The sequence below is a fragment of the Pocillopora verrucosa genome, chromosome 2 (assembly GCF_036669915.1).
Source record: "Pocillopora verrucosa isolate sample1 chromosome 2, ASM3666991v2, whole genome shotgun sequence".
Classification (NCBI taxonomy): Eukaryota; Metazoa; Cnidaria; class Anthozoa; order Scleractinia; family Pocilloporidae; genus Pocillopora; species Pocillopora verrucosa.
In genome coordinates this window covers 13,516,179-13,541,739 of record NC_089313.1, presented here as the reverse complement: position 1 = coordinate 13,541,739, position 25,561 = coordinate 13,516,179, and the positions used below count along the sequence as shown (strand labels likewise).

Sequence of the window (25,561 nt, the reverse complement as noted above, 5' to 3'; positions counted from 1 at the left end):
ACCAGTTCCCCCTCCCCCTTTCCAGTGATGTACCCTAGTACTGCACCCTAGTGGGTTATTCTAATCTAACTGGCAGCCAAATTTTTTTTTTATATAAGAACAATTTTCATTTTTCAGGTTGAATGTGTTCTTAAGTGTATACCGGGTACATTTTTCACCAAATTTCAGCCTTTTTAATCCAGTTGTTCTCTTATGTGGGTTTTTACTGCAGTGCAAGCAGATCCAACTGCAACCCAAGTGGGGCTTGTCGCAAAAAGAAAAAAAAAAAAAAGCAAAACAAAACAAAGCAATCCTTCTTTTCAAAGAAGATTAATGTAAATTACTAAGGTTATGGAAAAAAAATAAAATCCAGACAAAGAAGAAAACGTAACGCAATCCCGCAGTAAGCTTTAGATATCAAGTGCAAAACCGGTGAGGTTCCATATAATGAATGGAGTGTTTGTGGATGCTCTCTTCTTGTCGATCTCAAGTGATCTAGATGAAACGATCACTTAGGTAAGGAAAACTGATGCTTTTATAACATAAGAGTATTTTGCAGATTTATGTGAGTCGCGAAAACAATATAAATAATATAACTGGAACTAGTGGCAACGTGGCCACGAGCTACGAGCTACAGGCTAAGATTTCTTGACCAAAGATTTTACAAAAATTTACAACCAATACTACTACTTCTACGAGTTACTTGGTTATGACTCTAATTGGTCAGAAAAAAAGCAAATTAATATATCTATCTTTTCACGCCATTTCTTTAGAAATTTCAATCATTAAACTCATTGCAATTCATATCCATTCATTGAAGCAGTAATGATTTCTGTGAAAGGTCAGAATCAATTTGGCATAAATTAAGTGCCGGACTATCCAGATCAAGGCTTACGTATTTAACTACAGGCAAAGGGGCTGATTAAATTTCCTTAATGTCATCATTTACAATATCTAAGTACCACCAAGAGATTATAAACAGTTTATAGTCTCTAGGTTTCATCTACCTTAAGTTTGTAACGAATTAGCTGTTTCTAGAATGTCAGAAAAACAAATCTATGCCATTCCATATTTTTTAAAGGGGTCATTCGTGGTCATCTGCAGTTCAACTCAGGGATTATTTGAGGTCTGTTGTCGTTAACGGAGCTGTACAATATTTGCAATACCTAGTTATGTATCATAATACTTGATGAGGCTATTCTTCGGGAAGGAAACTTCTGGAAATGTTTGCTCTCAGATGCGGTGTTTCAGGACACGAGTGCCGCGCGTAATCGGGGGCAGCGTTCAATCGAGAAGATGTAACAGTTACATCGTTTGAAAAAGGAGTTCTGGAAATTGCCCTTGTTCAACTCCAGTTCCACCGCTGTTATTAGAGGTGCTTTTAAAACTAAAGTTGATCCCACGACAAGCCACAATCTTTTGACCATTTCGACCAAAACAGGAATTCGCACCAGAAATAGAAGCTTCGATACGATATCTTATTCCCTTTTCAATGACAATTGGATGGTTAAAGAGAATTCTGAAGCCATAGAAGGAATGCGGTTCTTCTTCAATGAGAACAGAGAGAAATTTCCCGGATACAGAATCAAGACTTACACCGTCAAGTTTCTTTATGTGTATAGTCACAGAATATTCACTGTTTTCACTCCCGCATAACGTTATTCCAAGTAACGAAATGTTTTTGTCAACTGAGAAATAAAGACAGTCTTGTTTACCAGAAGAATAAGAATAGCTTGAGTCAACATTGTCCAAATTTTCAAATCTGCAACAAGCAAAAATAACTTGCCTTTTCTTTACCGGAAATCCTACTGAGGAGCTTAGCACTGAGTTCAAATACTTCACAACATCATAGACTTCGTCTGGTGTGAGTATCTTGGTGTCAAGAACAACACCAGCGAAGTCCTGTTGCTTCATGGCTGGGAAACGGATTGCTTTTACGATATTCTCTCCAATAATTTTCCTTTTTACACTGCCATCTGCAGTCAAGCCTTCTTCTTTGCATTTCTTTGTAGCCCACGAGTCCACAGCTTTGAACAACTCTACCTCTTCAATATTCAGTGTGTCGCGTTTGACTACTTCTTCAATTAAAGATCTTTCAAGTGCCGCAAATCCATCAGATTTTAAAGCCTCTTCGCAGTGTTCATCGATTACTTTCCAACATCGTTTCACCAGCTTTTTCTCATCGAACTGATGAGCTTTAGGTAAAATACTAAAAGCATTTGACGCATCCAGCTTATCTTGTAGATAATCGGTGCATTTATCAGCCAGTGAAGGCACGAAGTATTTCTTCGCCAAATACAACACTCCCATCACATTACTTCCGCTCAAATTCGCTTCATCGCTGTACATGAAACGAAACAACTCCAGCAGACTTTCGTACTCACAGTCAGGCAGTTCAATAGAGTCTTTAGTCTCCGCCAACTCACCGTAAAACATGGCTTCAAACACAGGGCTACTGATCGACAGAACAAACTTGTGAGCAGGAATTACATATTTACTTTCGATTTCACCATCCATCTTCCTAACAACGAACTTCACATCGCTGAAGCGGTCAGTGTTGAATATGAACTTGGCTCTTTCCCTGATGGTTGGTCGCGTTGTTTGCCAGTTTTCTTCGACGAGAGACATGATTCCTGACCGTACGTGATGCTAAAGGTAGAAACAGTTAACTATAGATTGCGAGGGAGTGCAACATAAGCTAAAGTAGTTTAGGGCCTGGGTTTTATCTTGATTCGAGACCCCCAGCAGAGTTTCAGGACATTCATTCGAAAGTAACTACATCACAGGCGACGAGTGGGGGAAGAAGAAAAGATTGAAATACGAGTGGTCAGCGGGAAACAAATTTAATACTTCATATAGAGACATATCAGTTGTAGTTGCAAAAAACAAGAGTGTTGTAAAGCCAAAATGTTAGCAGTATACTTCGCTAAATAAAATGTTAAGCAATTTTTCAAAAGTATTGATGGCACGTATATCTTTTACTGCTGTAATAAACAATGGAGGCATCGGAAAAGGCATCGGTGGCATCCAGAAAGGCACCAAGAAGAATTATATTTACGTTTTGTAACTTGCTGCGTGACGAAAAAAGAAAACCAAATCCGTGGTCCCCAAATGAATTCTCCTACCTTGCCCCAAAAAATTTTCAAATTTTTTGCAACTTCACCTGTTCCTATTCGTAGGTCCGGCCAAGCCTTTATGGTCACTGGCCCCCGTATAGCCGCTAACTATGGCTTATAAATACAGGTGTTTAGTGTTAACTTGTAAAACTCCCCGAAGAAGTCTACGGCAGTTAGACGAAACGCGTCTAAATAAAGAAATTTTACAACTACTGTTCGCAGAGTGTTGCTCATCAGTTCAGTTTTAAAGATTTTTAAAAAAATTTGGTGCGATAGCTATGGTCAGTTTTTCCATGCAGGTTGTCTGGATATACCTTTCACAGAGACGTGGGGAGGACAGAGACACCAACACAACATTTTACCTGTCGTTCGGTTCGAAAGTTAAGTTTTCATCCCGAGTTCATTTGTTAAAAAGCACTTCGAACGGAAAACAGAATTATGTTAACGTCTGGATCTTTTGAAAAAAGGTCTCCTAAACGAGTGGCCTTGATTATCAATATTTAAGCATGGTAAGCTCATTAGCCTTAACTTGGCTGTTTCTCGAAGCTCAGTATTTTCCCACATGCCTTTTTCACGTGAAATGAGGCAATTGAATATGTATAATTAGTGGCTGTACGCGTTAGTGAATTCGCAGCTACAGAAAAATAGGGCTAATTTCTTGAAATCAACACAAAACCAACACTCACCTCAGCTGTAGACCTGACATCTGCGAAAAAACAGCGTCTTCTGTAAAATTTAGGCTAGAAATCGATCTTAACTTCCTCGAAAACGTGCACGCTCTAATCGAGAATCGGCCGCCATGTTACAACTCTTTGATTGGCCACTCGTATTTTGGTCTCTTCTTCTTTCCCCACTCGTCGCCCGTGATGTAGTAACTCCCCATTCAATTGGTGAACACACCAATAGATTATTCATCTCGGTACACTTTCGGTCATTTTTGTTGTCGGGTAAAACAGGGAAAACATTTATCTGAATTTCTCCAAAAGTACACCGATTCTGGAACTGAAACTACCCACCTAGCTGGTTATAATAGACTAGTTTTTAAATAAGTAAAAATGTCTGCGGGCCTGCCTCTACTTTCCATAGGGGACTCTTCACTAGTTCTTCACAAAACTTGTCAGCCTGGAAATTAGTGCAATGTTTGCAAGCAAGGGGGACTAAGTTTTATTAATTTTGCCACAATGGTGAAATCGTTATGCTTAGCATGGATAAGTAGGTTACTCAGTGGGTGATTCCGACGACTCATGGAAAGTAATCCCGAATTCCTATCTTTCAGAGCACGTCAGCCTCCATTTTCTTCGCAAATGCAACTATAGTGCTGAATCCATAAACAAATGTTTACCTAATTTTTATCGAGAACTGCTACAATATTTCCAAGAAATTAAAAACAAGTTCAATGTATGTCCATATAGCGAATATTGACTTTGGAACAATAAGGCTATTACCATTGAAAATTATCCCGTTTTTTGGAGATCCTGGTTCAAACGGAAAATTCTTTACGTACAAGATGTCCTAAATGCCAATGGGAATTTTTTAATGATTGAAGAATTTCAAACCAAGTTCAAAATCAAAACTTTCTTCACCACCTTCAATTAATTGCTGCTATTCCATCGGACTTAAAAAAGAAAGCTGCCGCAATTGAAGTACCCTCGTAAGAATTGTTAAACACAACTAAAATATCTTCTTCAATGATTCCTACTCTAGATTTAACTGAAATGCGCTGCAAAAACTACTATAAAATTATCAGTGGAAACTATCAATGAGCCGACTGGTATTCAAAACCGCAAAAACAAATTCCCTGATTTTTTCACAGATTGGGGAAAAAAATTTTCGTTTATAAATAAATCCACTATATCAGTCAAGGCAAGAGAAACATTTGGGATTTTTTATGTTAAAGCTATCGATTATTTGAATCCATAGGAAACTACAAGCCATGCAACGCGTAGTAACCCCTTAAATATCATCATCGACATAACGTTTCCAGAAAAAGGGTTTAACCGGTGAAGTGGCTAAGGCCCTTTGTTCTACATCTTCCATTACCATGTTGGCAATGACAACAGAGACGGGCGAACCCATAGCTGTACCAAAAACCCGTTGATAGCAGGTGCCGTTGTATACAAATTGCGTGGTTTTGAGGCAAAAAGACAGCAGATGAAAAATGTCCTCCACGGCAAAGAAGTTCTTTGTCTTAGGGAGGCATCTTCTCTGAGTCTCTCCTCCGCAACCTTAACGGCAAGATCAACTTAGCCACTTCACCGGTTAAACCCTTTTTCTGGAAACGTTATGTCGATGATGTTATTTCTGCGGTATCCGGAAATGAAGCGAAGCGTCTCCTATCGCGTTTGAATTCAATTTATTCCAAACGTAGATAGCTTGCATTTTTTGCTGAGTATTTGTTTCATTCATTGGTCATTGACGAATGTGTGTAAATCTTACCACTTCCGACAAAAACTGATTAAGTAGCGTTTTGATCACGTGTCCCGACACGTAACCTTCGTCGTCGTTATTGTCGCCTTAAGGTAAAAGTTCGTACGGATAACTATCGTCTACGAAAGTTTCAGCGCAATCTGCTGTATAATTGCGGAGATATAGCTGCTTATTTTTCTAAGTCAATTTACTCTCCTGACCCAGACCTTAAACTACTTGAGTAAGCGGGTGGTAGCTGGAGATAGCTTTAACTTAAGACATTTGAATATGCGATTACATTTAAAATTTTTGAACTTCCCACCCACTTTGGTTTCGTGACCCAGTTTCTTCTACGGGTAAGTCTCCCGTTGTGGCGTTAAGATAAATTTTTTTGGAACCTTGTAAAAAAAAAGTTTCTAAAAAAATTAAGGTTTCATTAACTATGAAAAATATATGGTTCTGATCGAGTAGGTATTTAAGTCTAGTGTCAATACTAATGACCATGGGTACGTTAAGGATAATTATTAACTTCCTGACTGTCACGAAGGAGAATGGAGCTTGGGCACTACAATCTCGCAACCAGATCTCTAGCGATTTCCTTGATTATAACATAACTGAGAAAGACTGGGGTTAATTTTGAACACTGGTTCCTTCGACATAAACTCTTCACTAAGTTCTTCAAATAACTACTCCTAGATAGACTCCAGATTTAATTATATACTTTCTAAGAGATATGAAAGCTATGGCATGAAGTAGACACACGAAGTAGACGCTAGTAATTACGCCGAAGCAAATGACATAAAAAAATTAAACGAGCAAGGAGTGAGGAAAAGCCTTTGATGGAGATGCCAGTCAACTAAACTGTGTCGTTTTTAAATTAAAGCGGTTTATTTCAAAGTATTGGAGTGCTCTCCAAGATGAGCCATTGAATAGCAACTAACAAATCAAAGTGAGCCATTAACTACTGACATCTTTAATTTCCACTGGTGATAACGCGAGGGAGCCCTTAAAAAACTTTTTATAATACAACTTTTAAAAAAAATGACGTAGTTGATCAACTGAACTAAACCATCATAAGCACTGTTATTTCTCACTGATTTTCCCAAGATAGTCCCTTTAATGTCATAAATAGCGACTCGTAGTGCATAATTCACGGTAGGTTGCATCCCTCATATAAGAAACGATACTTTCATTGCAAATTCAAAACGCAAGCAGCCGTAACAGTGATTATGTCACTCTTCATACAGTTGAAGCGCCAACTGTAGCTAGGTTTTTGACACCGTGATAAAAAATAGATTATCACGACATTGATACACTGTTTCGAGGCTCTTTTTGAGCGAAAGGAAGTATGCTGAAGACATTAGTAGCATTTAAATTTTCTCCTAAAAATTGCCCGCACCTATCAACCAGTGAAGGCACCAAGTACGTATTTCTTCGCCAGATACAACACTCACATCACATTTCTTCCGCTGACTTCATCGCTGTACATGTAACAAAACAACTCTAACACTCTCGTACTCACAGTCCAGCCGTTCAATAGAGTAATTAGTCTCCGCCAACTCACCATAAAACATAGCTTCAACTTGAAGCTATGTTGAACAGAGGACTAACATTAATCATTTTACAGAGAAAAGAAATTCAGAAAATTGTCTTCTTTCTACTGTCGTTCCATTGCTACTCTCAAAACTGTTATCAAATATAAAACTAACATTCCAGTGAAAAACAACAACCTCTCTACCCTTTTGACCGGAGTAAGACTTAGCCCCAGAAATAGAAGCTTCAACACGGTGTAATTTCTGCTTCGGATTAACGATTGGATCAGAAAACCAAACTTCAAACCCATAGTAAGGACTAGAAAGTGTTTCAGTCCTCTCTGGTGCTGAAAGCGATCGATGAGTTTAAAAATCACTATTTGGGGTAGTTTCGTATCAGCTGCTAAAAACTTATTGAATAAAATTGCGAAAGCATTCTCAGAACTCACCTTAGACCTAACTTGCTATAGTTGAAATAACGCATGCTCGAAAAATCATTTCGGTTCTGCAGAACTCTCTGCTAGGTGCGACTCGGATGCTGTTTTTTTATCTCATAATTTTGCTGTCGTAGATAGCCAACGAAAAGAGCAGTAATGAATACGTTGAAAACACGTGTTTTGGTGGCTCAGGCTGATTTTGTTCTTATATATCGGGACTATTCAGCAAAGTCAGGCTGATATTGTTCTTAATTAAGGTGTTCTTAAAATTGCTTCTAAAAATTTAATACTGTATAGACTACCGACATGAAATCAATGTGCAAGGACAACATTTTAATTAATTAATAGATGAACCTAACCTTAACTGCATTAATCAAGGCAATAATATTACATTGGGGGAGGGGTAGCAGTACTGGTGATAAACAACTCGAAAACTCAGCGAAAGTTAAGCAAATTCAAAAGGCACCAGCTCCTCCTCCCTCTTTCCTGTAATGTACCCTAGTAGGTTATTCTAATCTGACCGGCAGCCAATTTTTTTTTTTTTTTTTTATACATAAGAACAATCTTTATTTTTCAGGTTGAATGTGTTCATAAGTGTATGGTGCTTTTTTGACCAAATTTCAGCTTCTTAATCTAGTTGTTTTTTTATGCGGTTTTTACTGTAGTACAAGTGGATCCAACTGTAACCCAAGTGGGGCTGGTCGCAAAAAAAAATTTTAAAAAATAAATAAATAAATAAAAACAATCCCTCTTTAAAGAAGAAAATTAATGTAACCTACGAATGTTATAGAAAGAAAATAAAATCTATACAAAGAAGAAAACATAATGCAATCCCGCAGTAAGATTTAGATATCAAGTGTAAAACCGGTGAGGTTCTACCTAATGAATGGAGTGTTTGTGAATGCTCTCTTCATGTCGATCTCAAGTGATCTAGATGACACGATCACTTAGGTAAAGAAAACTGATGCTTTTATAACATAAGTGTATTTTGCAGATTTATTTGAGTCGCGAAAGCAATATAAAAAATATAATTGGAACTAGTGGCAACGTGGCCACAAGCTACGAGCTACAGGCTAAGATTTCTTGACAAAATATTTTACAAAAATTCACAGCCAATGCTACAAGTTACTTGGTTATTACTGTAATTGGTCAAAAAAATGCAAATTAATATATCTATCTTTTCATGCAATTTCTTTAGGAATTTCAAACATTAAACTTACTGCAATTCATATCCATTTACTTAAGCTGTAGAATAATGATTTCTGTGAAGGTCAGAATCAGTTTGGCATAAATTAAGTGCCAGACTATCTAGATCAAGGCTTACGTAAAACCACGGTTCAATTTCCCTAATTTCATTATTTACAATATCTAAGTATCACCAAGAGATTATAAACAATTTGTAATCTTTAGGTGTTGTTGTTAACCTTAAGTTTTTAACGAGTTAGCTGTTTATGTCAGAAAAAAAAATCTATCTCCTTCAATTCCAGATTTTTTACGGGGTCATTCATGGTCATTTGCAGTTCAATTCAGGGATTATTTGTAGTCTATAATCGTTTACGGAGCTGTACAATATTCGCACTACCTAGTTATGCATCATAACACTTGATGAGGCTCTAATACGGAAAGAACGTTACTGCTACTGCTACTGCTCTTAGATGCAGTGCTTCAGGACACGACTGCGGCGCATAATCGGGGGCAGCGCTCAATCGTGAAGATGCAACAGTTACATCGTTTGAAAAAGGAGTTCCGGAAATTGCCCTTGTACAACTCCAGTTCTACTTCTGTCCTCAGAATTGGCTTCAAATCTAAACTTTATCCCAGAACAAGTCACAAACTTTTGACCATTTCGACCAAAACAGGAATTTGGACCAGAAATAGAAGCTTTGATAAGATATCTTATTCCCCTTTCAATGACAATTGGAAGGGGAAAGAGAATTCTGAAGCCATAAAAGGAATGGAATTCTCCTTCAATGAGCACAGATGGAAATATACTGGATACAGAACTAAGATATTCACCGCTAACATCAAGTTTCTTTATGCGGATAGTCACAGAATATTTACTGTTTTCACTTCCGAATAACGTTACTCCAAGTAACGAAATGGTTTCGTCAACTGTGAAAATAAGACAGTCTTTTTTACCAAAAGAATAAGAATGGCTTGAGTCAACATTATCCAAATTTTCAAATCTGCAACAAGCAAAAGCACATAGCCTTTTCTTTACCGGAAATCCTACTGGGGAGCTTAGCACTGAATTAAAATACTTCACAACATCAAAGACTTCGTCTTGTGTGAGTATCTTTGTGTCAAGAACAACACCAGCAAAGTCCTGTTGCTTCATGACTGGGAAACGGATTGCTTTTACGATATTCTCTCCGAGAAGTTTCCTTTTTACGTTGCCATCTGCAGTCAAGCCTTCTTCTTTGCATTTCTTTGTAGCCCACGAGTCCACAGCTTTGAACAACTCTACCTCTTCAATATTCAATGTGTCGCGTGTGACTACTTCTTCAAGTAAAGATCTTTCAAGTGTCGCAAATCCATCTGATTTTAAAGCCTCTTCGCAGTGTTCATCGATTACTTTCCAACATCGTTTCACCAGCTTTTTCTCATCGAAATGACAAGCTTTCGGTAAAATAGTAAAAACATTTGACGCATCGAGCTTATCTTGTAGATAATCGGTGCATTTATCAGCGAGTGAAGGCACCATATACTTCTTCGCCAAATACAACACTCCCATCACATTACTTCCGCTCAAGTTCGCTTCATCGCTGTACATGAAACGAAACAACTCCAGTAGACTTTCGTACTCACAGTCAGGCAGTTCAATAGAGTCTTTAGTCTCCGCCAACTCACCGTAAAACATGGCTTCAAACACAGGGCTGCTGATCGACAGAACAAACTTGTGAGCAGGAATTACATATTTTTCACCATCCATCTTCCTAACAACGAACTTCACATCGCTGAAGCGGTCGTTGTTGAACATGAACTTGGCTCTTTCCCTGATGGTTGGTCGCGTTGTTTGCCAGTTTTCTTCGACGAGAGACATGATTCCTGACCGTAAGTGGTGCTAAAAGCAGAGACAGTTAACTTGAGATTGCAAGGGAGTACAAAATATTCAAGCAGTTGGCAACTCGAGACAGCGGTAACTTAAGAAATTTAAATATGCGATCACATTTCAAATTTTTGAACTTGTCACCCATTTTGGTTTCGTGACCCAGTTTCTTCAACGGGTAAGTCTCCCTTTGTGGCGTTAAGAATAATTTTTTGAAATCTTGTAAACAAAACTTTTTAAAAACGTTTCACTTAAAAAGGTGTTACCAAGTATGAATAATGTATGGTTCTGATCGAGTAGGTAATTAATTCTTGTGTCAATACCAATGGCCGTGGGTACGTTAAGGATAATTATTAACTTCCTGACTGTCACGAAAGGTAATGGAGCTTGGGCACTCCAATCTCGCAACCAGATCTCTAGCAATTTCCTTGATTATAACATTTCGAGTAAAAGCTGAGAAAGATTGGGGTTAATTTTGAACACTGATTCCTTCGACATACACTCTTCACTGAGTTCTTCAAGTAACTACTCCTAGATAGACTCCAAGTTCAATTATATACTTTCTAAGAGATATGAAAGCTATAGCATGAAGTAGACGCTAGTAATTACGCCGAAGCACGTGACATAAAAAAATTGAATGAGCAAGAGTGACAAACAGCCTTTGTTCTACAAACTTACGTATTGCTTTACCGAAATGTATGCGTGACAAGGCAATCACTGGAATTGAACCCTCGCTCCCATAGGCTGCTGCTTTGGGTACCTTCTCCGAGCTTTGAATGACTGACGTATGTAGAGATGACAGAAGGCGAGGGAGATTTCGTGATCACAGGTTGTAACAAACATTTGTTATAAATGAGATATGGTTCTGATCGAGGAGACCTCTAAGTCTAGAGTTATTTCCGTGACCAAGGGTAGCTAAAGTGGTGTTTGCATAGAGGAGAGAATGGGGCATGTGCACACCAATCTCGAAACCAGACCTTTAGCGAGGTAGTGAAAACGCGAGTGGAGCCCTGTTAGTGTGTGGGACAAGACTATTTCAGATAAGACGCATTTTCGAAATATGCTAAGATACGCTGCATTGAGATAAACCCTCCGTTGTTTAGTGTTTACTTACTAGCTTGATTTTAACTTCCTGAATGACAGAAACCATGTAGGCTCACCAAAACCCGTGCAACTGTCCAATAGATTTGGCAAACACAGCAGAGTGAATGCTTAGCCGAGACTAAGCATCAAAGAAGCGAGAAGAACCGAGGATACAAGCAAAGAATACACATTGCTCAAGTAAAAATTATCTTAGAAGGTATATTTCTTGATCGATGAAGTGGAATTATGTTTCAAGACCGTGACTTTCGCGAGAACTCACTAAGCTCAGAAATATCCTTCAACTTTCTCAAAATATTAATATTTGTTAACTTAAGATATTTCGGAAGTATCTCCAACAAAATCTGAATAGTTCACGAAAGGCCTAAGCAACAGAAGAACGAAGAGTAAAGCTTGAGATTAGAAACTTCTTGAGAAGCGAAGAGGAGAAAAGAGCCACGTAAACTTACAAAAATGTTTTACTCAAACTCGAGAACGTTCTTTGCTATGGGCAGATCAAGAAATTTCAAAGTTAAATATTATTACACCATACACCATTTTGTTTTTTATTTACAACGTTTTCTATTTACACCAATCACAATCTATTATCGAGAAAAGGCACAAACTGGTAACTGGTAAGATTTGAGTAGTCCTTCTGTTGGGGCTCTGGTGGTGAAAGTACTGATCAAAAATTAGAAGTCACTGCTATTTTCACGGACAGTTTTCATTTGCGATTGGTTTCGCTAAAAACGATTTCCTAACCACCCCACACCCTGCAGAAAGGAGTCCCTATCATAACAACTGGATTTCGTACAATACATATATTTCATATAAATACTTTCCTAATCCATTCATTTGCTTTCTTAAAAGCAATCTAGAGTTTTGTTTATCCTTTCTAGTTTAAGTCGATTTCTTTGACAATTTTAACCAGTCTCACATTAAGAAGTTAAACGTGAACACATTTTGTAGGTATCTGCTTCCCTCATTTTATATGAGTTATTCCACTTCTGTAAACAGTAAAGACTGTCTGAGCTAAAAATATTGATGGAGGACAAGAGGATCGGTTAGACTAAAATATGTTTACTCTTATTCTTTAATTAAATTCTTTTCAACTTTCTTCATTTGAACCTGCACTCGCTTACTAATAAACAAGCAAAGATTTCCTACTTAGATCAGCTACTTAAAAGAACGCAGTGACAGAAATGTTAAAGATTTATCTCACACAGCGAACCCTTGAGCTGGCGTTTCTTCATGCGCATGCATTACGACGAAAGCCAGTGACGTTATTCTCGCTGTGAAGCAGAACAGCGATCCCCAATCACCGATAGGAATATCATCCAATTGACAGGACCATATCTTCTCTAAATCCTACGTTTGTTTGTTTGTTTGCTTTGTTATTCCTCGTCAAAGTCGTTCAGTCCGTGCAGTCATGTCCACTGCCTAGGTTAAAGTAACACTCCAATCCTTTTGTGTCATTGCCCTGATTCATTGTCCGTGGACTTCGTGCATGTGTTCAGCAAACCTATACAACAGAGGAAAAAGTAAAAGGTCAAGTTTTTGGTAGAGCACAATTTTGTAGATGACTTAAGTCCGTGAGTGCATCTTTAAGATTTCCCTGTTATTTAGTAACAACTTTTCATATCCTGCGGAAGTTCAGCGAGCTAAGGCAGCGCTGAGCGCACGCGAAGGAAGGAAGTCTTTTTCTTGAGCATACCTTGTCCTTCGCGTTCTCCTCGCGTTCGCATCGCATTTTGTCGCGATAATCTCGCGTTTGCCTCGCGATTGTTCCGCGCTTGCCTCAGCTCGCCCGAATACGCACATGCATTCTAACTAATCTCGGACCAACGCTTAGACTTGTTCTGCAATTTCTACAAACTGATATCATTTACCTTTTCGCGCACTCTGACGCAATGTCACGCTTACAAGATTCTGTGTAAGCAAGCTTGTAAAGAACCTGATTTAAAGAAACAAATCATAGTTTGTGTCACAACTAAATTTATAGCTTTATGGATTTTAATAAATAAAAGGCAACTAACTACCTCGGAAAAAAAAATCACTTAGATCCTTCTCTCAGCTGATATGTATGTTGTGGGTTTACATGGAAAGAGGAAGGGGTCGTTAATACAAGATGCGCGCCCAGAAAATATTTTCAACACAAAATACCACCTGAAAAATTGTTTATCAGGGGGTTTATACCAGCCCCTTACCTGGTTTTCTCCCTGCCTATCGTCCACACCCTAAGTAGAAATTTTTTACTCTCCCAAACTCTTCTGTGCTTCAAACAACCCAATCCAATCCAATTGGCGACGACAATTTTCACGAAAGAATTTCTGAGCGCTTGATCATCAAAATTACGTCTGCATAGCAGGTCAAGGTAGAGGAAACCAAAAGGGTAAGATTGAATCCGTTCGGAATTAATATGGTTAAGAATAAGGGAATTAAAAGAGGATTACGTACGATAAACTTAAAAAAAACTGAGATAATATTATTCCACAGAAGCAAAAACAGACCAAAAGCTCTTGAAAAAGTTTACTCACTGTGGGCTGCACTACTTACCAGAAATATCATTAAGTGTACAAGCAATGTATAGAAAAATACGAAGGTTCTGGCAAATTTGTTTGACATGATAAACCGACCCTGGAAAATGAACAGCAAAATTATTTTAGAAAGCTAAGTGCACTTTGCTAGGCGATGAAAACACAACTGCGGGGAAGGAGAAACCTAAAAAACAGAAAACAAAAAACAGCGAGGGAGATGGCCATGGTAAAGATCGCAGCGCTGGATTAAAGGGTTCTTAAAGAAGGCTTTGACAATTCCCTCCTTATCGGAAGGAGCAAGAGAACTGTGTTTCCCATTAAATGAAGAATCAAAGGAGCTTCTCAGCGTCAATCAGACTTCATGGGTGTCTTGCATAAAGTACCGCACAATAATAATTTCATAGACACCCTCTTGTTGACAATATGCTAGACTCCACCTAGACATCTATGGGAAGGTAGGCATTGACAGAGAAAAAAGGTGCCGACCGAGAACATGAGACAAATGGTTGAATTTGAAAATAATTTTCCGCTTACCAGGTTAAGAGTAACTTTTTCATGCGGACTAAGCCCCAGGTATCGCTGTTGTTTCTCCTAAATGGAATTAAACAGGCCCTGTTAATCATTTTTTCAAATAAAACACCAAATTTAGGGAATGCTTAGAAGTTTAAAGTCTAGGAAACTAAAAATAATTTCACACAAAACTACTGATTCACAAAATACGCAACATCAGTTTAAACCAGGTCTCCGGTTGAGGTATCGTTTCATGATTAAGTATTACGTATCGTTTCATGATAAAGTATTACATATAGCTTGACCTAAGCCAACACGATATGTGGCCTCTGTCACGCAACTCCGCACCGGAAACATCATTTCCATTTAAGAAGCACTGGGTGGCAGAAAAGGTGCTATACAGCGTTTAACCAAAGCTGCTATTAAAACCAGTTACCGTGCAACTTACCCGTTGATTAAAGGCTGAAAATGGATCCAATCTTTGTTCATATTGTGACGAGTATCTGCTGACTGTTGCTTCTTCTTCTCGGCCCCCTGAGCTCTAACGAAAAGCACAACCAAAAAGCGATCATACACCTGAAAACCGGGTTGTGCTCAAGCCGAGCACTTATTACTTAACTGGTGCAAAGTGCCCCCCCCCCCCCCCACTGGAAAGAGAAAGGCACTCCACATTTGTGTGACAAGATTCTTTAAGCAACCAGTGATTTGTTTGCGAGCAAGATTTTGGAAAGCTCGCAACAAATAAATCTTCTTGTTCTCTGCATGCTTTAAAAACCACGCATAAGGAAAGCAAAATCCAAGAACAGCGTGCCGGTCTGCTATAGACCCAAAGAGAAATTAGGGAGCAAGTCATACCTTGTTTGAAATGAAACGAGAAGTGTCGAGTGTTCTCAAGTATTACCGGCTCTCGAAGGGCACATTTGGATGGGGCTCACAAGACAAATGCTTGGTTTGAGTTTAGTATCAATCGAAGTAACAAGGTTACCTTCGTTGGGTAGCTTTGAAGGAACTTGATTTTCTCGTACAACTTCACGTTATCTGACCTCAAGGTGTCCACTTCATTTTGCAACACACTGATCTGTTGCTGGTTATGGCGTAGTTGCTGAAAGACCAGACGGAAACTTTTGTTAATAATTTTGTACAGCTAATTCAAGGATTTGGTTTAGGTTTCGTGCAAAAAAAATATAAAAGATGGGAGTTAGCTATGAAAATATAAACAGCAACGCCTCTGTCGCGCCGATCGTGAACGAAGAGATGGTGATAGCTTAACCCTTTACACCCTCACATCAGTATGTATATTCTCCATACCCTATTCTATACATTTCCTACGGTGCTGACAAGGAGAATTTGTTCAACAATCAAGAGCCTCTTCAACTGCTGATCATCTACTTTATTCTCGTGACCTTAATGTGTGATTTGTGGGTAATATTGTGTGGAGAAATTAGATGCTAATCACTCTTAGGGGCTAAAAGATTAACAAAAGCCATATGATCATTGACAACAACAACAACAACAACAACAACAACAACAGCAAAGACGTTTACATTTAACTAATAGATCCAAATTTCCGTACGTCTGCTCAGTAATAGATCACAGAGGACGTCAAAATGTGTGTCACTGACGTTCTTACCAAATTTTGACGTCCTCTGTGATCTATTACTGAACAGACGCACGGCAACTTGGAATCTATTTGTTTTATATAATAAAGAAGTTTTAACGATGACGTCATCTATACGTCTGTCCTCCAATAGATCATAAGTGAGAACCAATCAGAATGCATGCATAACTGAGCTTATTATATAATTCCTAATAGCTCACCGCTTCTAATTCCATATTACGGATTTTAAATCTTTCTCTCTGGCTGGCCACGATAGGAAGAAGGGATTCCGTTGCTACATTCTCACTGGTCACACCTACGATGGAAACAAATAAACAAAAAAATAAAAATAAACGAACTGTGAAATTTAGATCAATCCTTTGTACTTGAATGTAGACTTAGAATTTAATTTGATAATAATTTAATAAGCAGGTTCGAGATGCCTTCATTCTACTTCAACAACAGCAACACTGACAACAACCAAAGCAACAATAAGAACACCGGTTTTCAGATTTATAAATCCTGATAAAGTACCTAAAGAAAAACACTTCATGTTCACCATTTTTAGGTGCAAAAATAACTGAACAAAACTATACTGATCACGAGCTTTCGCGAACCTGCTTTCTTAATTGCCGTTTAGAACTAGGTTTGCATAATAAAACTTTATTCTCAAAGTGAAGCAAAACATGATACCTGCCGGTGCTACAGCCTGCTGAACTGCATTAGATACAAGTTCTGTCTCAGTAGGAGGCCCTGCCTCACCCTGTAAATTACATAACGACAATTACGAAATATAAGTATGGTACAAATGAGGGGTGAGAACCTACAGTGCAGGCTTCTTATTTTAACGTTACAAGCTCACGATAGTTTATTCTACTGACCATGTTTGATTTAGTAATAGAGTGGACGGTGGGGGGACGGGGCAGGAAATGCGAGAAGTAATTTCTATTGCTCCACCCCACCCATCTCCTTCTTTTTGCCTACCCCCTTGGTGCTGAGTTCTTCTTCTACCCAGCCTTCCACTGTTGGAAAAATCAAGATGGCAACTATGATTTTCACCGAGAAACTACTGAGCATTCGCTCATCAAAAGATACACCTGTTCTGCAAGCTTCTGATATGATAAATGTTACCATACATTTACAGTTTGTACCTATGCCACAGAATCCGCATAAAGGCAAAACCTTGTCATATGACTAGGTTTTCACTCCAAAATAAGAAATAAAAAGTCATCCATCACGCCAGCTGCTATGATAATCTCCTCCAGTTTCATCACGTCTCTGTCACACTTGCTTCTTGATAGTTCTTTAAGCTAAGCCAGGTTAAGTTTTTTTTCTCTCATTTAATGTTTGCTCTTACCTCTCCCTGTCCACGGAATGCTGATGGAAGAGCGTTCACACTCAGGAGATCCGTTTCTAGCTGAGTAATGAGTTCCTTCTGTTCCTTCACTGTGTTCACCGCTTCGTTGTATTGTACATGAAGTTCAGAATAACGACCTGAGAGGGAAAACATGCAAAGATAGACATTAGGTCCTGAACCCAACTCTACAAAGCTGAGAGCAGTATGTAACTGCTTGTCCATGAGTAGATCTGCGTTCGCTTTATTCCTCCCAGTACAGACTACGAGTGGAACGAGGTAAAGACCTCCCAAATCACCCCCCAAAAAAGAAACAGCAGTACAAATCACTTTTTTCAAACATCTGATAATTAAATAAATCTTGATTTTCCCTTTCTCTTGGATTAACGTATTGCAGATAGCCTTTGACCAACCATTGATGAGAGAGATGAGAAAAGGGAACTGAGTCAGGAAAGGCGATGCTTCAGTTATTAAATGCATGTAATGTTAAAACATACCTGTCAAATCGACGTTTTCAACCTTTAAACTTGTGTTTTCAGACTGAAGTCCTGACAACGACATAAAGGTAGGATGAATACAAAGTGTGAACTTCAACTCAATTAATCGTGAGTGCCTATCAACTGCTAACGGATAAAAGTTCATCTTTAAGAGAAATGTACAAGTATAATGACAGAGCAAAAATATTTTTTTCAATTGTACAAGCAGTTACATACTTTTATTCTTATCAAGAAGAAGCATCTCTAGAGATTTCGGAGTGGAGTCCTGAAACAAACAAATTAATAATTGTGTGGTGAGTACTTGCAGGAATAGCATCCAGAAGACAATTAATACCTATTTTAAGAGTTTGGCTCCAATAGTATGTGAACCTTTTCAATGCCACATATAGCGAGGAACTGAATTCTCATTATGACAACATTTTACAGCGCAGCAACTAGGTAAAGAAATCAAAGCAGCATGTTGAAAGTGTTTGATCAGATAGGTCTACTTTTAACAGAAACACAAGAAAAAAAAGTGAGACAGATAAGTCATGTTGCAAGATCCATGCAAAATTAGTTCTAACATGAAGATATTTGGTTGTACAAACACAAGAGATTGCAAACAAACCATCTTTTCCGCATCTCTGCTCTCCTCGCTTGTTGAGAACTCAATTGATTTCAAAATGCTGAATAAACAAAACAATTAAAATACATCAGCACACACAAAAGTCAAAACAACAGTAAATATTTTGTACTGATAAACTGTCATTGCTATACAGCATTGTTTTCAAGGGATTCCGCTGGAAAGGAAAATCATCTTTATGTAACATCTTTAGAAAGTGGCAGGTAAAATGGAAGCTAAAATCTTCTGCTCCAGCCTGAGAAGCTTGAAGATAACTCCAACACTAGGATGGAAAAATTGGAGACATTGACATGTGGCAAATTTTACATCACACAACTTACTTCAGTTCTCTCTTGATCTCTTCATAGTTACCCTGTTCATCAAGTTTTTCCTCCTGGAAACAATGTAATATCAAGTTAGCAGAACAATGCCATGTTAATCCCATTCAGAATCAATTATAAACAATGGCCTTTTTTAACCCTTGTTTATTCATCTTAAAACAACGTGTACCTTGCACTCAAATCTAATAGATGAAGTTTTTCTAGTACAGTGTATTTCCCCCTTTTTCTGTTAGGAGTCAGAGAACATTCAAAGTAATCATCGTTATTCATACCAATTGCTGGAGGGCTTTCGTCTTGCTAGCAAGTTGGTCTTCTAGTCTGGCAATCTGTTTAGAAAAAAAGAATTGCACAAAAAGATGAAGCCATGATACAAACAACAAGAACAATACAACTGCTTGTACTTACCAGAACCAGTCCTTCCTAAATTATTTTCATTAGAATACAATGCAAGCAGTGGTGGTATATCAATAAAACCACTTTAACTCTTTGCATTACTGCAGGCTAGTAGGAAAAGGCCTATAGATGTTGGTAAAACTTACCTCATTTGCAGTTGATTCTTTTAATCTGTTCTGTATCACTTGTGATTGTTGTACATCACTCACTAACTGAGATATCTGCAGAGGAAATAATACAATTTAGAAGGTGCACATTTACATTTACATCCACCGAATTTTGCTTTAAGTTTTAGGAATGAAGTTTCATGGCTTTTTTTGCCTCAGTCTGTATTTATTTCTATTTTCCATTCCCGGTGTTCCATATTAAATTTTACAGATGATTACTAAATAATTGAGTACCTGTCTCTCCTTGGCTGCTAACTCATGTTCCAAGCTTGAACGTGAAATTGCATCAATGGTCTCAGACTGCAGTTTTTTAAGTAAACAGAAGAGAAATGAAAAGAAGGCTTGCTGACAACCGGCATATATGTTGCAAATACAGTTTTAGTATATAACTGTATACTGAACAAATGACTGTGAAAATACATTGTTTGTCCAATAAGAGATAAGAACAATAGTTAACTTCATAATGGAGGGCAACAAATGGCTTCCAATCTTTGAAATGTGTCAGTCAGTAAAAAAATCTAAGTGCGTATGGAATAAAAACATCATACCAAGGAAAGTGCTTGAACAATAGCATTTTTATTCACTCATTGATGTGCATCAGTAAACTCACTCATTCATTTTTTCATGCATGGCAACTCATGAATAAATCATTAAAGTGCACACATCATTTCGTGTGTACTTTCCTTGGAATAATCTCTATTTAATCTGGGTTCTTGTTATCACAAGTTACAGTGAAACTACACATTTGCAGGAAAAGATGTACCGGTAACATACAGAAAGTGAAGAAAAAAGTGAAGAAACATAATAACTCACCATGTTTGGCCTTTGTTCATTGCCTGAATTCTAAAATACAAATATCATAAGGGTAAAAGTAATTAAGAAATTGTCCAAACCCTTTTGACTAAGGATGAATCATACACTGGTGTCTAATAGATAAACTCTGTTAAAAGGAATTACAATAAGAAATGGTCACACATCCCAACAAACCTGTAGGGCATTCTGTGCTGCTATAAGCTCTTCTCGCAGAGATTCAACTTGCCTCTCAGCACTCAATGCTCTCTAGAAAAAAAGTAAGAAAAACAAGTAAAAGTACTCTTTGATCCTTTAAACCCGAGGAGTGACCAACATCTAATTTCTCCTTACAGTAATATTGCTAAACCATTCATTAAGAGAATAAAGGAAATGATTGCCAACCTAAGAAGCATTGATCTGCAAATGAATTCTCCTTGTCAGTACCAAAAGAAACATATGGTGAAGAGAACAGAGAGTATGAATACTGATGTTAGGGTGTAAAGGGTTAAATTACTGGGTAACACTTTTCTTTCATAAAAAAAAAAAAATGAGAATGGAGAAGAAAAAAATTGTTTAAAAGGGGAAGGTTTGTATTGGCTATTTAAATGAAAGTAAATTTGTTGGAAGCACAATTCCCTGACTGTACCACTATACTCAGGATTTGAAAGAATAAAAAAATGTAACAGACATTATAATTTTTTAAGCAACACAGGATAAATTTGCTTGTCAGCCTTTAAGCAACTTAACCCAGGAGTACAGTTCAGCACACATTATCAATCAAGCTCTCTTCATACCATTTCATAAGACACATACAATATTTCATTGTCCAGAGATGAACAAATGTATGCTAAATACAATGTGATAAAATACAATTTTGTAATCATTTGTGTGCCAAACCTTTATTTTTAATTCAAAACATCAAGACCTTAAATAGGTACATGTCTAATTAAGGATAAAGTGTTACCTGATTTGCTCTTTCTACATCAGCTTCTAGTATTTCAATTTCTGAAGACCTTGTTGGGGAAAGAGACCTGTGTTAATGAAATCTTTTCACTGGACGGACTGAGTGACTGACTATCTGACTGACTGTCTACCAGATTCTTAAGAAACTGTGCTGCATCAGTGAGGGAGTGCCACAAGATCAACAGAGTTGACATTGTAAATTGGCCACAGAAAAGAGTTTCTTAGCTGACATTTTGTCAAAACATCAGGATAGAAACTCTTGACTGTGGCCAATTTACAGTTGTATCAACTCAGTGATTATCTTAGAACTGAATGACTTACTCTTACTTACTGATTGACTGACCAAAACAATGAGAGCTCAAGCTTCACAAACATACCAAGATAAAAACCAAATTGAGACAAAAATGTGGTATCATGTTGGTGTCTCTTTTATGAGCAAAACTGTAGTTCAGGATCCTAATACTCAAACCTATATACCACACAGGTGAATGGTGTATTTCACAAACACGGTTGGCTGGTTTGAAAGTGATTAGCAAGTACCATGTTTAAACTTGTGTATAAGCTGTACCCCCTACTTTCAAGCATTTTTTGGAAAAAAAAACTCCAAAAAAGCACTTTAAGCCTTGTAAGAAAAGTTGGTCATTTGTTTACAGATGTTCACAATAAACTTCACAAAATCTAATGTTGTGTATTTGGTGCCACATTAATAAGTTAATCAACTTTGAAAATAGTCCTTTTAAAAGCTTTTCTTTAATCAATTTCTCTATTCCCAGTGACTGATGACAGTTGTCTTCATTGCCAAAGCCCACAACTCAAATGAAAATGATGGAATTTGAACAAAAAAAAGCACAGAAGGACAATGCAAAACATTTGCTCAGTAACCATGTGGGAAGTCTGGACACGAGAGACAAATTATGGTCTCATGTATAAGCCCATGATTTTGGCCCAAAAATTTAGCAAAAAGGTGTAGCTTATACACGAGTCTTTATGGTACTATTCACCTCTGAGCAGCCGAAGAGACAAATCACATTTCATCCAATCAATTTCTGACCATTTTTAGGTATATTGACAAAAATATCTTTTTGGTTTCTGTGTGGTACATACAAAAACAAGTATTCCCCTCAGTGTCCATGAAAGTGGTTGATATCTAAGTGTACCTCACCACTTCGCAACTCAGAAATATCCACCACTTTTCACCTCCACTTCAATGAATTGTTCTTCACTTTAACAAAAATTGTAAACCATTTATCAATAATTCTTATGTACTTTACAAAGAAAATTTCCTACCACATTTTTAGTCACTTTTTGAAAAAGACTGAAAGCCAAAATTTATGTCAGGTCTAAAATAGAGTACCTTGCAGCAGCAACTTCGTCAAACTTGGCTTTCACATCAAACAGTTCTGACTGAGTATTATCCAATGCTACAAGAAAGTTATTAACAGATCACCATTTCAACTGGTGTGATTTATCTTCTATAGTAGGTTTTGCCCTCTGGTTTACATTGTAGAAGACCAAGAGAGGAGACATTTTTCTGAACCAACACCAAGAGATTACTTACCAGCCTGAAGAGTTGCAGCTTTATGCTCAGCTTCACCAAGTTTCTTTGCAACAGAAACCTGAGTTTCTTGCAAGGTCCTTTCTTTGTCAGAAAACATCTTCTGCATGTCTTTTTCTTTCTCCTTAGCCCTTGCCTGCTCACCAAAAACAATTTGTATTATAATTTAACTTTGGAGCTCAGTGATTGTTAATGTTAAGTAGGAATTGACTGACAAAACTGACAGAACTAACAAAAATGTCAAATAGAGACACAATAGTCCTAAAACAAATGAAAATCATTTAATTTTTTAAACCTGAACTCTTTCTTCCATCTTGTCCTCATACTCTCTCAGTTTTTCCTTCAGTCTGTTTATAGTCACCTCTAAAAAGCAAACAAGAAAATCAAACAAAATGTGCAAAAAATAGTTCTCACTCAGAAAGGTGACATGACTACATGTGCAAAGTAGAAATACCTTGATTTTTCACTTCTGCAAATTCTGAGTTGTATTCTTCTAGGGTTTCCCTGAGTTGTTTATTTTCAATTTCATAATCCTGAAAATGAGGTTAGTTAGTATACATCAATAACTGTTTTACACAGTCACATGAATCAAATTGTGAAAATTCTGGTTACTCAGAGGCAAGCTAAGTAGTGGCCATTTCTTTATGAAAAGCACTAAAACAAAAAACAAGTTGACTTAATTAACTCTTAAAAAAAAAATTCCCAGATTAGATAGTTCAAGACATTTTGAATCTGTTCCTTTGTTAGCTACCTGTGACTAACAGTTTTTTGAATGGATTTAATTGGCATCAAACCAATATCAGAACTAGTTTTACCTGAAGTTTGGATACTTTTTGTTGCTGAATAACAGCCTGTTCAAGTATTGGTAAAGGATCTGCGAAGAAAAATTATTTAATGTTACTGACATCAAATACAACCACACTATTAGATATTTGTAACATACACATGGACACAGAAAGTTCTCATCAATTTACTTCAATGGTTGCAGAAAATTCTTATCCATACTTAAAATGGTTACAGGAATTAAGTATCCAGTTACTTCAAACTTATAAATATTTCCACTAATAGTTCCTACCTGGGACATCCACAAGTTTCTTGTAGATTGAGAGAAAAGCAGTTTCTGATGCTTTGCTCCTTTTTGAAAGAGCATCAATCTGAAAGAACAGTTATGTGGTACAAAATAAATTGTTAATAATTGTTTATTAAGTAAATCTGGACAGTGTGCCAAATGACTTAAACATTGCAATACCATTGACATCAAATTTCTGTCAAGAGTTAATACTATTACTCATAAAAATCTATAGTTTTGAATTGTGAAATAGTTACATCTTCACCAGTAACAGGCCAGCCCCCTTCACATTATCAGTCCATTGCCAAAACTGATAACTATTGTATTGCCTGCTTTAAATGAATTAAATTAAACTTTCTTGTTTCAAGAACAAGGTTTTTGTCAAAATTTCCAACAAGTGGGGTGTAACATAACCTTTTCATTACAAAATTATTTTACTTCTCCGACACCTTTCCTCACTTCTTTTAAATAATTACATCTAATATCAAAATATTGTTCTAGTGAAGAATTTGAGCCAAAGAAATTAGGATAATTCATGCAAAACCAAAGTGAATTCAGAGTAAAAAATAACAACCTCAGCTTGAAAGCTCTTCAAGAGTGGTGCCATCTTTTTCCTGGTATCCTGAAAAGATAAAAATCACAGATCAATAATCTATTGAAACAGATAGTTCCATATCTCATCAGTGATCTCATGAATGGTAGTAAGAAAGATATGATTTTTTTCATATTTCACTGAGCACTATATTCTTAACCGTAATCAGAGTTCTTGTTCCAGTTGCACATTTAGCATTTTATTCGGGAAAGATTCCCGCTTAACCCTAGAGTATTCTAGAATAAAGCCCTAGTCTCAAAACCAATCTCAACTTGCTTCTTGGTGTTGTTTTCTTTATCCAAGAACCATATGCAAAATGAACTATGAGGCTGTACAGAAATCTTTTTTTCTATTTCCCCATTTCTCGTGATCACTTAATTTACCATCGTGTCGAATAAATTTTTGGTAAGGTCATTGTCAGGTTTCCTTGTAAAAAAGTTGGAATCATAATTTTATAAGGCGTGTAAATCAAAGTACATCACCACGAACAAAATCTCCTCGTTTCACGCATGAGAACACATGCATTGTTTGATTTCGAAAAAATCTATTACCAGCTCAATAAAAAGTAAACAGGTATATTATCACTCGACATGTACATGCAGTTTAATTTCAATTAAAAAGCAAACATTTAACGATGTGTTCATGCAATCATTACCTCCGGAGTATTCTTTTTAAAATCACGACTGAGCTCAACGAGCTTTTTTCTCGATGTGTCTGATTCATCTTGGCGATCTGCTAGCTCTGCTGCAGTTGTGTCTAAGGATTTCTAACAACGTAAGGAAATTCCCATGTAATTGAACCTTCAAAAGTTTATTTACAAGTAACGAATTACAAATAGCTTACGCGTTGATTACAACAACAGAGAGACATTTATACAATTAAAAAGAAATTGTTTTAAATAGTTATTCTCTTTCATTCTCACCTGAAGATCTGGAAGAGAAAATTCTTTCCAAAAATTTCTCATAGACTGGAACGAAGAAGCCGCCATGTTTGT

General features: G+C 37.2%; 2 protein-coding genes and 1 pseudogene across 2 annotated transcripts; all 3 read right to left on the bottom strand.

Annotated features, from left to right (window-relative positions):
- Positions 1 to 293: 293 nt before the first annotated feature.
- Positions 294 to 2,686, bottom strand: LOC131790556 (BTB/POZ domain-containing protein 6-B pseudogene; annotated as a pseudogene).
- Positions 2,687 to 8,470: 5,784 nt separating this feature from the next.
- Positions 8,471 to 10,836, bottom strand: LOC131791281 (BTB/POZ domain-containing protein 6-like). The gene has a single exon (XM_059108628.2). It carries the CDS (start codon positions 10,511 to 10,513, stop codon positions 9,194 to 9,196), a length of 1,320 nt encoding a protein of 439 aa, XP_058964611.2. The 5' UTR covers positions 10,514 to 10,836; the 3' UTR covers positions 8,471 to 9,193.
- Positions 10,837 to 12,151: 1,315 nt separating this feature from the next.
- LOC131789746 (protein CASP-like) lies at positions 12,152 to 25,559 on the bottom strand. Its single transcript, XM_066162632.1, has 28 exons — positions 25,490 to 25,559; positions 25,223 to 25,333; positions 24,550 to 24,597; positions 23,982 to 24,060; positions 23,722 to 23,780; positions 23,361 to 23,439; positions 23,202 to 23,269; positions 22,910 to 23,042; positions 22,706 to 22,772; positions 21,353 to 21,401; positions 20,584 to 20,655; positions 20,410 to 20,439; positions 19,831 to 19,896; positions 19,576 to 19,650; positions 19,309 to 19,362; positions 19,037 to 19,089; positions 18,702 to 18,759; positions 18,311 to 18,359; positions 18,095 to 18,145; positions 17,601 to 17,737; positions 16,937 to 17,006; positions 16,465 to 16,559; positions 15,632 to 15,748; positions 15,095 to 15,187; positions 14,671 to 14,727; positions 14,156 to 14,236; positions 13,489 to 13,553; positions 12,152 to 13,121 (listed from the first exon to the last, which is right to left on the bottom strand). Exons 1-28 carry the CDS (start codon positions 25,553 to 25,555, stop codon positions 13,085 to 13,087), a joined length of 2,019 nt encoding a protein of 672 aa, XP_066018729.1. The 5' UTR covers positions 25,556 to 25,559; the 3' UTR covers positions 12,152 to 13,084.
- Positions 25,560 to 25,561: the final 2 nt, after the last annotated feature.